Below are 17,578 nucleotides of genomic sequence, written 5' to 3'. Positions count from 1 at the left end.
AAATACGGGCGTCAATATCGGATCATTTTTTTAAATGGTAGGTGTTATGTGAGGCTGTGAGCTGTCACAAGGCGTATGGTTTGAACGACAATGAGCTGTGTAACTGCGGCCCACATGGCATGAACTCAACTGAGTTGGAGTGCGAGTGTGTGGATGGCTTCGTGGGCAATAAGACCAACCACCCTGGATACTGCAAGGGCTTCCAGTGCGAGCCTGGGGTGGGGTCCTTCTGCTTCTGCCCCAATGGACCAACCGACCCTATCTCATGTTCCTGCCAGACAGCTCCAGGGGCTCCGACCAAGTACGATTTGCTATGGTGTTAATTTAACCATCCGCCGATAATTTTTAAAAGGATTCAAGGCCAAAAATTTATCATTTTGAATGTTTAACGTATATCAGCTCCGCTTATAAAACTGAAAATTTTTTGTAATTTTTGAGAATACTTGGCAAACGTACCATATCGGACAAGACTTTCAAACAAATCAGGCATCAATGGAAACTACATTGAAAGATTTTGAATTATATTGGGGTGCTGTAGGACTCGAAGAGGAGTATTACCGGAGCGTATTTTTTATCGATCATTTTGTTGGAGTGATTTTGAAACCTTAAATGCCGCGCGTGTAACAAAAGTGTTCACGTCAAGTTGCTTAACAAAATCGAGGAGGAGAGAGAAGCGCTATTTTTTTTGTTCATGCCCTATTTTTTACTGAGCGAGAAAGTAGAGGTGAAGAAACTTTCCGTAAACAAGTAGAACTTTTTGTTCACGTGAGGCCTTTGCAAAGTAGTTTTCTAATTAAGCATAATTTACCGCATAGAATTGGTTCCACTAGTATACCTTATAGGTTTGCAAGGTGTTTTGTAGGTGTTTTAACCATTTTCAGTTAGGAGGCCTTTTGTACTTGTAGGGTTCCAGTGATCTTGGAGCATTTTTGTAATCAGTTTTTGGACATTGGTTTCATTTCAATGTGTTCAAATGGGGTTATTTGGCAAGGTTTCTTTAGCTGACGATTTTTAAAATTTTTTCTGCATATCAATACTTTTTGATTACTTAATAAGCTCACAAAAATTTTACAAAAAAATAATGACAACAAATTTTCGTAATTTGACAGTTTTTCAAAGTTTTCTTCCTTCGCTTCGCTTTTGGTGTTTTTTTTTGCTGGCACCTTAGTTCTTCTACTGTTTATTATCATCAATTCACACCAGGTAGTGCGATTCTTGACTGAGGACTTAGGTGCTGGTGACAAATTTGAGACAAGTTTAATTTGTTTTGAGATCATTCTGCTGTTTGAGTTCCTTTTTTGAAAGGTATTGCACTATTCTGCCGTAGTTGTGAAGCCCGGAATATATTACGGTTTATTTTGTTTATTATTTTAGAATTGGTAGACATTTTAAGTAGCTAAATGCCTAAAATTTTCCTCACTCCAATTGAAGACAACTTAACTGGAGCATAAATATAAATCAATTGTTTTATTCACTTCGATTGTTTTCCTCACTCCAATTGAAGGTTATTTGAAGACAACTTAACTTTAACACAAATGTAAGTCAATTATGCGCATCACAGCAGTAAATTGAAAAACTTAATTTTTGTGTCCACGTTTTTATTATTCTTCGGCTTTCGCAACTATTTTCTGGCAATATCTCTGCTGTTTTTTATTTGTTCATTATCTAATTAAAATTTTGTGCTGTGGAAGAAGAAGTATTTGAAGAAGATGATATCTAATAGTATTTGGAGTGAAACTATTCCCAGTTTTGTTGGTTCCCAATGTTGAACGATTCCCAATGTTCTGTTGTATAGAATTGAAAATTGCAAGTTTCCATGGGATTTCTGTAAAATTGATTGTTTGCCATTTTATCTCGTTTTCCCTTTTTTGTTTTTTTAATTGTTTTTTTTGTATTAGTTGCGCCACAAAGCAGATGTCACGCCCCTATTTCGTCCCTCATAGTTACGTGAGGATATTCCTTAAAATATCCATAATTAAGTGCTTTATATTAATTAATATTCATTTAGTTTCAAGGCCATATATATCCAATATTTCCATCTAGGTCTGTAACCCTTAATTTGTTTATGTTTACGAAAAACAACCGCAGAGTGACAGTTTAATAGCAAACATATCAAGTGCCTAAAAGCCTCAATGTTTACTTTTTTGAGTTTCTTGAAGATAAATTCGCATAATCAGTAAATAACTTCATGAGAGATTATGTACTTGGTGAAGTAATTATTCTGATAAAGTAGGTGCTAATACGGAACTTGTATATGTACTTAACAAACATCAAGAGACGTACAAAAGCCGGAAATTGCCCAACTTGTAAATCAGTAAATATTTACGAAGGACCAATACAACTGAAGGCACAGCCCTGCGGAACCCACTATCACCAGAACACCGGAGAATCAGCCTGACAATCAGTTGCCTAACATCTTGTAAAACTTGATAAAACTTCAGAAAACTTCTTGCTAACGTTATTGAATAATTATTGCTAAAATAATTAAAGATTGAACTGGAAATTCTCTGGGAAACTTCTAAGTTTGAGCCAACTTCATTAGAGTCGGAACCACCATTAACAAAGCTTAAATACAAGGCAAACTAGTGGATATATCACGCATCTGAACCGCTCAATAAAAGGCTATTACTAGCTAATTTTATTCAAAATATATCTGCTAAAAACCGCACTGTGAAACATCAAAATAAGTCCTTGTAAAATGGCAATTATTCAAGTAAATTACTCCTCATATAAACCACAATAACACCACGAGGAACACTATTAAAAATCAGTGCGTAACAGCAGACTATCACTAAACAAACCGCGCTATTGACAATGGAAATTTTTGGTGTGAAAATTGATGATGTTTCTGAAAGCAAAAAAATGATGAGAATATATTTTTATGTTCCTCGTTTTTTGTCACTCAGTTTTGTTTTAAATAGTTTAATTCGCATTGCTCTTGGTTCGTTTCCTGGTAATAGTTTTTATTAAGATGATGATGATCCTGAAGGCAAACCCGATTTAAATGTCCAGTCTCCTGCGGAGTCATTCGACTGTTTTTGTGTATTCACAAATTGTCAGGTCAAATTGGAGCGGTGATTTTATTCCGAGTCAAGTAATAGAAATTGAACGCATATCATACCTGAAAGTTTTTATAGGTGGCTTTTGATTAATGAGAAGCAACAAATTCAGGGCGTGAAGATTTTTATTGGGTGGCGCTGTTAGAACTATGCTCCTTGGAGGTTGATTCGTTTTCATTAGCGAAGTAACTTTCTATTTCTTTCATTATATCTTTTTGATCTAAAACATTATGCATCTCTAGTCTTGATTGTTCTTTAACGTCTATTGGTTTACTTTCGAGTGATATTATAATTATGGGTTGAATGATTGTCCTTTTTAGTGCTGCGCGTTCTTGTCTGAATTCTTTCCATCTATGAACACACGCATTACCTAAAGGAATATTTTTCTAATTGTTTGATTGGACTTATTTTTCTGAAACTTTTGTTTTAATTACTTATGCTTATCAATAGGGTCATTAACAACTTTATTTAAGAACTTAATTGTGTTTGTAACTTTATTTGTGGTTTAAATAAATCAATCAAAAAGTTTATCTTATATTTTATCTGCTAGTATTGATTAAACTGTAATCTGTTCAAATGCTTCTGTTGTATTTACTAACATTTTACCCAATATATTTTTCTGATTGTTAAATGATTATGAGCACAGTTAGCACAATTTTTGTTATTAACAGCAATTCTTGTTTTGAGTAGGAATAAGTGCGTTCTTAACCATATGTTTAGGATCCATATCAATACTCTCATTTTCTTCTAGAAATAAATGATGTGCTTTACTTGTTGTTTGCTTGTTTGTTCTTGTTACTGAATGTTGTTTTGTCTGGTTGGATCTGTTTCTTGTCATTTATAACACGAAAAATTTGCAAGGCATCAACTATTCCGATTGATTCTTAAACTTTTTTTAATCAGATTCAGACTAAGTTGAAATTTATTAATTTTTCTTCATAATTTTTGCCTTCTATTATTTCAGCGTTAGTATCTTATATTTTTAATTGCTCTTGAACGAACTTCATAGTAATTATTTTAAACGAAAATTTGATTCATAGCGCAGTGATTAATGCGGGTGGTTGTGGATCGGGAGGTCAATGGTTCAAATCCTGGTGGGGGAAAAATTTTTTGCACCCTTAAAGAAAACTTGATCTAGGCTACAGCCCCTGAAATAAATTGCCTCGCCTGTCGTTCAAGAGCAATCCGTCCGTTATTTGTCTGTTTATGTTTTAAATAGGTGGTTGTGTTTATAATACTTTATGCTTTAATACTTTATACTTTTAAATAACGTTCTACTTTAAAACTCCAGCATTTCCTTGGAGTGAGAAAATATTATTTGCACAAACTGCTGGTGTTTCGCAAAATTTTAGCCATTATTTAATAAGGGAATTTTCGCTGTTACTTATTTCACCCTGGCTTTTATGATGCAGGTGTTCCTTTCGCTTTGTGACAAGTTTTGATTTCCTTAAAGAAGCGAACGAGGTATGTGACTGAGACGCTTTGGCCACTTGATTTTTTAGTGATTTTACAATATTCCTTTTTATAGTTCCTTTGTTGTCTTGTCACTGAGCGTTTTAATTGACAGATCCGATTGGCTCCTTGATGAGCAATAATAGAAGCTTTTTATTAGTTTTATTTCCTGTTTAAGATTTTTATCAACTTCGACACTACTGGTTTTCAAAAAGTAACATTTTGTTGTCTTCCGCTCTTACAATTTCGTCTTACTGCCTCTCTTACTGCCTCTCATTTTTTGGTCGTACTGCCTCTTTTGAGGCATAGCTGAACCGGTAAATTTTTGTCAGCTCAAATTCATCGGTTTTAACGAATTCGACACTATTTGTTTTCAAAAATCCGTTTTAATTTTCGCTCCCTTGTTCTTATTGTTGTCTTGATACTTGATTTCCAAAATGACAATTGCTATAGATTGCTTTTGAGTTTTGACTGTTCATTAATCTGTTTAGTTTCTATTCTTTTATCTCGTTCTTGACAATTTTCATTGGTTTTCTGATGAAACAATAAAGAATCTGTGCAATGATTCTAGTTGTCAACTAATTGTTTTTGTTTCAATTGGAGGTCAATCAATTTCAAAAATTTTCAAAAGCGTGTTTTTGACTACTGCCTGAATTTGTTGTTACTTTTGTTGCGTAGTCTTTTGTTTGTTTATAAAAGTTATTTGACGAATTCTAGTGGTTGATTTTTTTCGTTTTATGTTATATTTAAGTGTTTTACGGACTTTGAGGCCGTTTTTCAATTATATCAGTGCAATTCAAATTATGCAATATATGGGGTCCTTTTACTGTGCCACCGTTTGTTTTCAACAAAAACTTGGTTTTCCTGTCTGAGGTGCATTTCAAAGTGTGAACGTTTAAATCTTTTCTTGTTGTTCATTTCAACAACTGTGAAAATAATAATTTTCTGAAAATGTGTTTAAATGTTTTTTAGGTTTCTTTATTCATTTGTTGGTTTGTATTGATAAAATGCTGTTGACTAATCAAGACTATTTCTCTAGTAAGGCTGATAGTCAGGTATTTAGTTTCTTTAATTCTTAGGTGTATATTTCGGGACGTGTCCTGCTACGTTTGTATTTTCGTCGTCAAGATGTTGTTTATGACATTTGATGTCACGCTCACTTCAAATCAGCTGTTGTTTATTCGTACTGTTTTTGACGTCATTATTTTCGTATTGACGTGCATCGTTTTTCATACGCTAGAAAGATTTTCTTATCAGAAATGACTTCAGTTACCCTAATTTGAGGACCTCAAATCACATCAGAATAAATTAAATCAAAAGATCAAAAAATGACTGTTCATAGTTGTTACTCTTCTGGCATCCTTAAAATGGAGAAATATAAATTGAAATGAATAGTCATGCCTCTTAAAGGCTGCCCAAATTAATATCAATGCGAAAACTGGCTTTGTTCGATCCTGATAATGGCAACAAAATTTTGTTTTCACTGTTGAGGAGGATACTGTTCTTGATAAACTTAAAAAGTTATTAAATGCGCATTGTTAGTTGTCATATACCATATCATTACGTTGTCTTCAAATTGTATTCTTCAAATGTTCAGCTGCTGTTTTGAGCTATCAAAGATTGGGCGTTGCTACCAATATGCCGGTTATTATCTTTATTTGAGAGACACAATGTGCTCAATTAGGTAGGTCACATGTCAAATTGGAAAACATGTTGGGTGTGTGACAATAACCGCTTGAGAATCTGAAACCTTTGCCAAAGTCTTATTTGGAATTATGCCACTTTTTCTCGTCACTGCTGCTACAAGAGTGGCGGGAAAAGGACTCTAATAGTGCTCAGGTTTCTAGATCACTAAGTTTCGGAGAAAAACCAGAACTTTTAGTTTATTTTTCTGTTGAATTGATGATATGCTAAGTCAAACTTTTTGAATAGAAGCTATTGGTTTTAAAGACTTCAGTAACAAATATTTTTCATAAATTGGATTGCTTTCCAATACTTCGAATTTTTTTTTGTTTCATTTCTATGCGTTTGTGAAAGACCTCAATTAACTATTCAAATATGATTCTATTGTCAATGCGTTCTATTGTCAATGCGTTCTATTGTCAATGCGTGCTTTGTGTTTTTTGGCTGTATTTTCCTGTGTTACTGTGACAAATTAGTTTTCTTTCGATCATTTTTTTTATTTCGTCATGTTTTTGATTTAAAAAATGGCAATCAGTGTCGTATATGTTTCAAACAGTATTTTCACTTTTCTTTAGTTTGTTCGAGGCCAAACCGGGAACCTTTTGTGCCTAGTTAGTCTGCAGTTCATTAACAGTAGTCTCTCAGCTCTCCTTTTCTAATATTCGCCACTTTTTAAACTGTTCATTTTGTGAGCGCGAATTCGCTTTCGGTGACTATGTCCACTTTTCTTTTCGTCTGAAACTTTCACATCGTACCATCATTGTTAGTAACTAAACAGATTCAAAGCGTGTAATATATTTCAAAATTCGTCATTTTTATTAGCCAATCAGAATCGAGTATTTAAATACGCATAGAAATCGTTCCAATTTACGTACAAAGCTCGTAAAAAGTGCAAATAACATAATTTCAATTAAATCTAATCATAAGACCTATCAAATAAGACATGATTCGGTTCAAAAATTTTCGGGTTTTTGGATTCATTGGTACAAAATGGTGACTGGCATTGAACTAATGCGTTATCAGACAAAATACCGGCCAAATGAGCATCAAAAATTGCCGTCTAAAAAACACTTGTTGCTATCACCAATGCTATGTTCGTCGTAATCTGAATACGTTGTTCTTCTACGTGCTATCATCGATGAGTTATTACGTTGATATGTTCGCCGTAATCTTAATACGTACTAATGCTTATACGTGTTAGTAATGCCTATACGTGTTGCCGATAATACGTTAATTTTTTGATCTTTGCTTCCAAAAATACGTTGCTCTGTCGATGTTATAATCTCTTGATTGAATTGAAACCTTATCGGTAGACTGTTGTTTTGAGCTATATTTACAGCTACAATTATGGTGCCGCCACCCGGGAACTTACATTTCTGGTGCCGCTATATTTTCGGTACCGCTTCGCTTTCGAACCACCGTTTTGAAAGAAAACCCCAACTCGTGTTAACTTAAAACGGATTGCCAGTCTGCATTGTCAGATTCCGATACGTGAAAAATCTAAAAGCAAGTCTACTAAATTAATGCCAAATCCTTTATGCCCCATCACTTTTCTTTGGTTATAGCTGGAGAAACTTGACTACTACTTAACCCATTATTCGCTTTACTTTATAGATTGCGTTAGATAGGTTCTTACGCCGAAATTCTCTCTCAGAACATTTTCACTGTTCCTCGTTTATCCTTACAATCATCCACAAATTACACTCGCAGATTAGACAAGGGCAATGCCGAATAGCAGAAATTCAGACGTAACATGTGCAAGGGTGCCTTCATCTGGACTATAATGATGTGTTCGCACCTCAGTTGCAGTGCTATCAGTCCTACCCTATTTGATGCCCCAGATTGGACATTGGATGACACGTTTACATGTTCAGTTCTTCGCTGTTGCTACCTAGAAGAGAAGGGTTACTGCAACTAGCGGCACAAACAAAACTGTAAGACTCATCCAATAAAAACAACATTTCTGATTGTCGTAAATTGATCAATAACCCTCAAATCTAGCTAACCCCTCTTAATTTGACCCATACTCCTTTTTTTCCGGATAATTTCCCCGGTTGCCGATAACCTACCCCTAAAAATTTTTTGAGTTTAAAAACCCTGAGGCTCGGAGTTAGAGCAAAGCTTCTGAAATTCACATATCTTTTTCCGCCAGATTGTAAAGAAAAACAAGTAGTACTATCTTGACAAGTCACAGCGAAATAGAATATTTTTTAGAAAAGGGAGCTGAGAAACCGTTCTATATACTTAGACTTGAAATAATACAAATCTTTTTCCGCCAGATTGTAAAGAAATGCAAGTAGTATTATCTTGACAAGTCTCAGCGAAATACAATCTTTTTTGGAGAAGGGAGCTGAGAAACTTTTTTAAGAGAAAAAAACATCGATTTTGAAAATTTTCGGTCGAAAGTTGGGAAATTCAGACAAATTGGTCCATTATGGCTACATAGCAAAAAATTGACCTCAGATATGAGAAAAAAATGTGAGCACATAATGCTAAATTGTTCAATTTTGAAAATCTTTGGTCAATTTTGAGGCAAATCAAAAAATTTAGAAAATCAATACCGAATATTGATAAATTGTACTTTCAAGCTTAAAACCGTCCAGTTTACTGGATTACCGTTCCGTAATCAAGAATTATTAAAAAAATTGACCAAAATTTGAAAAAATTGGACAGAGAATGGTGTGAGATATAAACTCACAATTTCTGGCTAAAAAAAAATTGTCTTCTTATTATCTTCGTATCTCGTTTTCGTACCGTACCGTCCGCTTCTTTTTGGTTCCTTAACTTCGCTATTCACAATTGTCGTTTATTTTTCATCAACGTTGCTCTCCCAAAATTTCGTTTTTCGTTTTCGTATCCGATCATTCCGATTTTTCTTGCACTCAGAGTTGTTTTTCTCCGCCTAATTTTTCCTTCGATGTAGCATGTTGTCATATATGATGAAGTGTGTTGTGTTTTTGTTGCAGTATGTTGATTAAGCTAGTATGCTGGTTAGCTGCTTTGGTCTTGTTGCCTTCTAGGGTGTGACTTAAGTTTTTTCTAGAGTTACGGCTAGTTGGTTCCTGGACTTTTCCAACTCACTAATTTACCACTAGTCCTGTTGTAGTATATTGATTTTTGCTGCCGTATGTTTGCGTGTAACTGTATGATTGTTAGTTGGTTTAGGTTTTTGCCTTCTAGGGTGTGACTTAAGTTTATTCTGGAGTTACGGCTAGATTGTTTCTTAACTTTCCCAGCTTTCATAGACTACAAAAGCGCTGCATATTACTTAACTTTTGCTGTAGTTTGTTTAATATTGTTGGTATGCTGATTGGTTGTTTAGGATTGAATATTGCTAGGGTGTGACTTAATTTTATTCTGGAGTTACGGCTAGTAAATCTCTTGCTCTTTTCATCCATTTAGCATATTTAGCATACTACCGCTTTGCCGTAATTTAGTTCGTTATTTGTTTATATTCAGCCCCATAATGCTTGTGCTAGTTTACCTGGCAATGGCCTCTCTCCCTCTTTCTAGGGTGTGACTTAAGTTTATTCTGGAGTTACGGCTAGTTTTTTGGTTGAGTTTGTTGCTGTGGTCTGCTAGCGTTGAACTTCCCGCCTCCTCGCTTGTGGCTTACCTCCCTCTCGTGATATTCCGTTTTCCCGTTTCGTCGCGCGCCGTCCGCCCGACGTTTCCGCCTCGTCCGTACCGTTTTCCCGTTTCGTCGCGCGCCGTCAGCCCGACGTTTCCGTCTCGTCCGTACCGTTTTCCCGTTTCGTCGCGCGGCGTCCGCCCGACGTTTTCGTCTTGTCCGTACCGTTTTCCCGTTTCGTCGCGCGCCGTCCGCCCGACGTTTCCGCCTCGTCCGTACCGTCTTTCCGTTTCTCGTTTTTCTGTTCCGACCGTCTCGTTACCGGTTTCCTCGTGCGTCGCTTGTTCCGCGTTTCCGTTCCGTCTGTTGCGTCGCCCGTTTCCTACGCGCGTTTTCGCCCGTTCCGCTCCGTTCGCCATTCCGTTGTGCGCCGTTCACCCGTCCTTCACGCCCCATCCGTTTTGTCTCCCGTTTCGTCGCGCTTTATCCCGTGTGATTGTTTGGAATTGACTTTAATTTGAGAAATCAGCCATTTTAAGATCATGGCCGAACAGCAAGAAAAATTGAAAAAGCTCTTTAATGCAAGATCTAACCTAGAGTCTGAGTTATGTAACATCCATAAGGACATCGCAGATGTCTTAGATCGTCAAAACAGGAGGGTTAAAGTTGAACGCTTGGTCTCTAAATTGAAGGATGTCTTCAGTAAACTCGTACAGAAGAATGAAGAACTATTTGACTTGGCCAGTAAAGCGGAGAACCCAGATTCAATTTACCCTGTCCTTGAGCAATGGTTGGATGATGTAACCAAGAACAATGATAAATTCTTGCTTGCGGCTAGAAGCTATATTGACTCAGTTGCTGACCGAGACACCGTATGTGAGGGCGTTAATCCTCAAGGGCAGTCTAAGAGAAGTTCACGCCGAACAACATCATCAATGACTAGCCAGCGTAAACATGACTTTCTCATGGCAAAACTCAAACGCGAAGAGGCCGAGAAACAAGAACAAGCTGCCATGCGCCTCGCTAAACAAAAACACGAAATTGCCATGAGAAGAAAGGAGCTTGAAATACGAATGGAACAGATGGCACTTCAAGAATTGGAGGAAGACCACCGCCAGCGTGTTGCAGCAGCTAAATTAGATGAGGCTGAGTTAATGGATAATCATTCATTGTTTTGTCACCACTCAAGTGAACTCAAGGGATCAGATAAAAGTCAGTGACTTGTTCAGGATTGGGTAAATTCGTTTCCAGCAGGTAATTCAAGTGAGTTGAACTTTTCTCGTCCTGGTTCAGCAACCGCTGACCCTCCTGTTCAAGATACTGCCCCCAGTAATCCTCCAGAATACACAAGTAATGTTGCCGGTAACTTGAATTATCTTGAAATGCTTTCTCAGTACACACGGCCAGGAGTTGCAATTTCTGTTGCTCAGCAAGAAGCGTTGTATCGGGAATACCTCCAGGCTCAACTGCAGCAACCACTCAGTGGTCAAAGAGTCGAGCAGGCACATAGTCCCTCAGGCAGTGGTAAGGTGAACCAAGTATCAGTCGACGTAAAAAATGTTGCACTTCCACCATTTCAGCCACCTATGCAACCTCCCCGGCCACCGACACCCGTTATGGCACCTACGAACTCCATTTTTGTACCTGATTTTTCAACAAACCCACAGGTAAATCAATTCTTGGGTCCAAAAAGCTCCAGTGTGCCTTGTCAATTACATATGTCGATGCCTCATGTTCCGCAACAACAGAATCCACCTGAAAGTAACATTCCACACCAAACACAAGTCCATATTGCCCATTCCCCGCATAATGTCCCTCCACCTCTAAACCCACTCGTGAACCCGCCTCCTGTATTCCCGCCTCAACAATTATTTAATCCTCAGGCTCCCGTGCTCCCGTCGTCAGTTCCAACGAGTGCAACAACCTACCTACCCGTCCCACACATTCCACAACCAAACATTGTCCAATCGCCTCAAGCCCGCCTGGTACCGTGTCTTACCGCACCGAAACCTCCACTGAACTGTAGCCTTGATCTGAACTTGTGGAGATTTCCTCAGAATAATCCCACAAACGTAAATGAGGCGACAAATAATGCAACCGTTTTCAACAACATTCAACCGACCCTACCCCCAAGCACAGCTAACCCCACCAGCATCCATCCCATCTTGCAAACTAATGCACAACAAAATCCTAATAGCAACCACGCAGCAACTGTAGCTTCCCTGTTAAGCCCTTTAGTACAACTATTAACATCACGCCACCTTTCATCACGCCGGTTATACTTCCAACATACGGGCATACTGCTCCGATACCATTGTGCTGGGGTGGCCCACCGCATCCCACGCCTCCAGCGCCTGTATCTGAAAATGCAAGCCTGATTAAGGCATTCACTGACGCCTTAACTAGCAAGAGGAATGACCCGCTACCCGAATGGAAGTTGTCCCAATACAATGAGGATCCCCTACAGTGGCAAGAATGGTATGGTCAATTTAAAAGCGCAATTGACTCTCAGTCCTTAACTGATGATGTAAAATTGACATACCTTAAGACCCTCGTAACAGGTAAAGCTAAAACAGCTATAGCTGAGTTCGCCTACTGCGGCGCAATGTACAAAGACGCACTGAGGACCTTAGAACGTAAATTCGGCCAACCACAGGGGTCGTAAGTGCACATTTGGACAAATTCAACAGCTTTCCACCATTGAAGATGCACAATAGCGATAACATCATTAACTATTCGGGGTGCATTTCAAGTCCTGTCGGGGTATTTAAATCGCTGTCATACGATTCGGATTTGAAGAGTGCTGCGCTTCTCAACACTGCCGTACAGAAGCTACCACCCAATATGAAGGAGTCATGGTCACTCTTCACGGTCAAAAAGCATTGGGTGAAACCCACTCTTCTTGATTTCAACGATTGGTTAAAAAAGAAGGCCGAAGCGCACGATTTAATGAATAATACCGCAACTAAAGCAAGGACTGAGGATACCAACAACTCAGTAACAAGATCAAAAGTTGCTTCAAAGGCATTTGCTGCAAATACGCAAAATAAGAGTAACCTTAAGCCGCAAGAGAGATATCTCTTAACATCAATCTCTAGTTGCATTGTATGCAAAGGCAGCCACCGGTTGTGGGAATGCCGTGTCTTTAAGGAGATGACCCCCACGCAGAGAGCCAAGGTCGTGGCTGAGGCAAAGCTCTGTTTCTCATGTTTGCGTGATAAACACATGTTTAGGCAATGCCCAAGTCCCCGAAAATGTAGGAAAGATGGTTGCAACAGCTCCCATAACACCTTACTTCATGGAGCTGAAACGGTTTTTCCCTCTAAACCCTCAACAAACAACATCGATACTTCGAAGTCGAACGCAGGTACTAGTAGGCCATCTGCTGGTCAACAGCTACCAAGCAAAACAACCACTTTGTCTTCCGTGACGGATGTCAAAGGCCTCCTTCAGGTCACGGAACTGAAATTTACTAATTCTTCTGGTACTAGTACTACGGCGTTGGTTTTATGCGATACCGCTTGCAGTAACTCTTGGGTGTTCGATAGTCTCGCAGCTAGACTCGGTCTGCAGGGAACCGCATTAAAACTTACCGTCAAGGGTATAAACACAGAAGAACTCATAGACACAAAGGTGGCTCAATTGACTGTGACACCTCATAAAGACCAAGACTTCGAAGCATTCACTGTGCGTCCCTACGTAAGGGAAACATTAAACGTAGGTTCCGACATCATTGACGTCAAGTCCAGGCAAGAAACTTACCCACATTTGGCAGTTGTAGATCCAGTAAGATATAGCTATGGAGAAATTGAGATGATGCTTGGACAGGATGTCTACCACGCCATCCGCCCGTTAGAGTATTTTTCAACCGACGAAAAGTGCTCACCGTTCGCTGTCCGCTTGCCCATAGGTTGGGTTTTAAGTGGCCCACACCCGTCAAGTTCAAGTTTAGTCTCGGTGTGTTTCAAAGCCAATATTGAACAGGATTATGAATTAGATTGTCAGGTTAAATCTTGGTATGATATGGAATCGTACGGCGCGTTCAAGCAAGTTGACCCACGATCCACAGCGGATGCTCGCACGCAGGAAATACTTGAAACAACAACTTTCCATAACGGCCAAAGATACGATGTCGGTATATTATGGGCTGATGACAACATCCAGCTCCCGAATAACTACTTTTCGTCGCTGGTACACCTCAAGTCTCTCGAAAAGCAGCTCTCGAGAGATACATCATTGAAAGAAACTTATGCTAATACCATCCGTGAAGACTTGGAAAAAGGTTACTTGATTACAGTCCCTGATGCTCACAAGGTCGAGCAGCGGTCAGATAGAGAGTGGTACCTTCCACATCATCCCGTAATCAACCCGAACAAACCGGGGAAAGTGCGTAGGGTATTAAATGGTGCAGCAAAGTTCCACGGTACTTCTTTGAATAAATATCTGCTCACTGGCCCCGACCTGCTCCAAAACATAATCCACGTACTACTTAGGTTCCGTCAACATCAATTTGCCGTGTCCGCCGATATCGAGGGTATGTTCCTCCAAGTGGGTGTCCCTGACTGACCAGCCATCACTGCGTTTTTTGTGGCGGGAGGACCCCCACAACAAATGTTGTACTGTATCAATACACGCGCCATATATTCGGGGCTAAAGACTCGCCCACATGCGCTAACTATGCACTACAACGCACGGCCCGAGGCAATGTTAATCATTACCCGGAGGCAACCAAAGCCGTCATAGAAAACTTCTACATGGACGATTACTTGGATTCGGTGGAGTCACCTGAGAGGGCTCTCAAAAGATCGAAGGAGTTGGTACATCTTCTCCATCTAGGTGGGTTCAAGCTTACTAACTTTGTGAGCAATGTACCAAATCTGGCTGATCGAATTGATGGGTCCACTCAGTCTACCGAACCAAAAGTAATTGCCTCATCTAAGGAGGATTCTTCGCACGTGCTTGGGTTGAAATGGGATCACAACAATGATACTCTAGTTGTGAGTCGGTGTACCTCCAGTACAGTAACTAAGTCTTTAACACAACGCTTGGTATTGAGCCTAGTGTCTAAGGTGTTTGATCCCATCGGCTTAGTGGCACCATTTACTGTTGGTGCGCGATTGCTACTAAAGGACATCTGGCGTGTCAGCGGGCAGCACTGGGATGAAGAATTGCCAAAAGACACTGTTGAAAGGTTCCTCGAAAGGAGTGTAGAACTACCTAAGCTTGCCGAAATCACTGTACCGAAAAGCTACTTTTCCGGAAATTTTGAACACCTAGAACTGCACATGTTCGGCGATAGTTCACAAGAAGTTTTCAGTGCCGTTGCCTTTCTCCGAGCTCAAGTAAACACGTCTAGTGGGCCAAAAACAGAGCTTGCATTTATCCTGGGTAAAGCTCGCGTAGCACCTATGAAGGTGATGACAACTCCAAAGCTAGAGCTGCAAGCTGCTTTACTGGCCGCTCGGTTGAAACATGATATCTGTCGAGCCCTTACTGTGCATGTTAACAAAGTTTATATGTGGACTGACAGCACTACTGTCTTGCAGTGGCTCAACTCCACAAGCAAGCAGCCAATATTTGTTGCAAACCGTGTATGCGAGATTTTAGAACACACTAGCGTTGACGAATGGAACCACGTTGCCTCAAGCGATAATCCAGCAGATGCCGGTACTTGTGGTATGTCCGCTGAGGTTTTGCAATCAAGTAGCTGAGTAAGGGGTCCAGATTTCTTAAGAACCAAGGAGTTCCCGTTCGAACCAAGCATTGAAGTAGTTAAAAACATCAAACTTGGTATAGTAACTAAGGAAACTGACGAAACCAATACATCATTGGCCGCATCCGTAACCAAGTCAACTAAGGAACCACCCTCGCAACTAATTCCCTTCGATAAGTACAGTTCTTATCAGAAGTTGCTTCGAGTAACAGCATACATACTCCGGCTGTTACCATCACATGAATGCTACCGCAATATCGATGGTAGTATAATAGATCCCACTGAGTTTGACTAAGCCGAGCGTCATCTTCAGTATCTCGTTCAAGGAGAATCTTTTACTTCCGAACGAAAAGATTTCTTCGAAAACAAAAAGATCTCTTCGAAAACAAAACGGAGTAGCCGTATTGCCCCGTTTTCACCCTTCATCGGACCAAATGGTCTAATTCGTTCGGCTGGCCGCATCAAACGGTTGGTCGAAGTTGATTTTGATGTAAAACATCCTATCGTTCTCGACGCGCGCCATTCCTTCGTAAATTTGTTCCTCAGGCACTACCACGTTAAACATCATCATCAAGGTATTGATTACCTGCGAGCAAAAGTACAAGAACGTTATACCATTCTTAAATTACGTTCCTCACTACGTTCCATTAAATCTAACTGCCTTACGTGCAGGATGTTCAGCGCTGCCACTATTCAACCCATCATGGCTGACCTGCCAGTAGAAAGACTCGCATACCAGTCCCCTCCCTTCACGAATGCCGGGGTCGACTACTTCGGCCCGTTTTACGTTACTGTGCGTAGGACTACGGAGAAGAGGTGGGGTTTCCTCTTCACATGCTTAACTACTCGTGCCGTTCATGTTGAAATTGTTCCGTCCATGGACGCCAGTGGAGTGGAGCGTTTTGTCTCCCGTCGAGGTACACCTACCATTTTTTGGTCAGACAATGGCACTAACTTTGTTGGCGCGGAGAAAGAACTACGCGAGAGCATCGAAAAGTGGAATACTTTCAATATTGCAGCGGAACTTGCCCATGAAGGCATTAAGTGGAGGTTCAACCCGCCCAGTGCACCACACCAATGTGGCATCTGGAAGAGGCTGGTACGTAGTTTCAAGAGAATACTTTACACACTCCTTGGAACACGTCGCCTCACAGATGAGGTTTTAAGTACCACTTTTTGTCTGGTCGAACATGCACTTAATTCACGTTCGTTAACGCCCGTAAGCGCCGACCCGTCCGACCTAGGCGCATTAACACCTAATCACTTTCTCCTCGGTAACCAAGCACGTAGTCTCCCGTCCATCATTGGCGTAGATGAGTTTGATCACCGTAAACGTTACGCCCGCGCGCAGTCCTACGCTAACGCTATTTGGTCTCGTTGGATCAAAGAATACGTACCGGTGCTGAACCGACGTTCCAAGTGGCAGACGCCTGCCGACCATCACCTTAAGACCGGTGATTTGCTTTGGGTAGTTGAAGAAACTAACCCGAGGGGTTACTACCCCACTGCTCGGATCACTGAACTCCGTTACGGTTCCGACAGCGTCGCACGCTCCGCCGTATTGCGCACGTCCTCCGGATCGCTCGTTCGCCCGCTTGTAAAATTAGTACCCATCCTCCCAGCATCTTCTTCTGGGCCGGAGGATGTTAGTAACTAAATAGATTCAAAGCGTGTAATATATTTCAAAATGCGTCATTTTTATTAGCCAATCAGAATCGAGTATTTAAATACGCATAGAAATCGTTCCAATTTACGTACAAAGCTCGGAAAAAGTGCAAATAACATAATTTCAATTAAATCTAATCATAAGACCTATCAAATAAGACATGATTCGGTTCAATAATTTTCGGGTTTTTGGATTCATTGGTTCAAAATGGTGACTGGCATTGAACTAATGCGTTTTCAGACAAAATATCGGCCAAATGAGCATCAAAAATTGCCGTCTAAAAAACACTTGTTGCTATCACCAATGCTATGTTCGTCGTAATCTGAATACGTTGTTCTTCTACGTGCTATCATCGATGAGTTATTACGTTGATATGTTCGCCGTAATCTTAATACGTACTAATGCTTATACGTGTTAGTAATGCCTATACGTGT

General features: G+C 39.9%; 3 protein-coding genes across 4 annotated transcripts in view; 2 read left to right on the top strand and 1 right to left on the bottom strand.

Annotated features, from left to right (window-relative positions):
- The window catches only part of LOC142358640 (uncharacterized), a 478,284-nt gene that overhangs the window by 111,279 nt on the left and 349,427 nt on the right, over positions 1–17,578 (top strand). The gene's annotated exons all lie outside the window — the stretch shown is intronic.
- LOC142358647 (electron transfer flavoprotein subunit alpha, mitochondrial-like) overlaps positions 1–17,578 on the bottom strand; it is a 305,039-nt gene that overhangs the window by 168,902 nt on the left and 118,559 nt on the right. The gene's annotated exons all lie outside the window — the stretch shown is intronic.
- Positions 1–17,578, top strand: part of LOC142358638 (uncharacterized) — an 88,382-nt gene that overhangs the window by 52,937 nt on the left and 17,867 nt on the right. Inside the window, exon 3 of the mRNA XM_075410101.1 lies at positions 42–301. Coding sequence (XP_075266216.1) covers positions 42–301 — 260 coding nt within the window. The remainder of the gene's footprint in view (positions 1–41; positions 302–17,578) is intronic.

This window comes from Convolutriloba macropyga, chromosome 2 (genome assembly GCF_964194025.1).
Source record: "Convolutriloba macropyga chromosome 2, txConMacr16.3, whole genome shotgun sequence".
Classification (NCBI taxonomy): domain Eukaryota; kingdom Metazoa; phylum Xenacoelomorpha; order Acoela; family Convolutidae; genus Convolutriloba; species Convolutriloba macropyga.
Note: the sequence above shows the minus strand (reverse complement) of the source record. Positions and strands in the feature narration are given on the sequence as shown.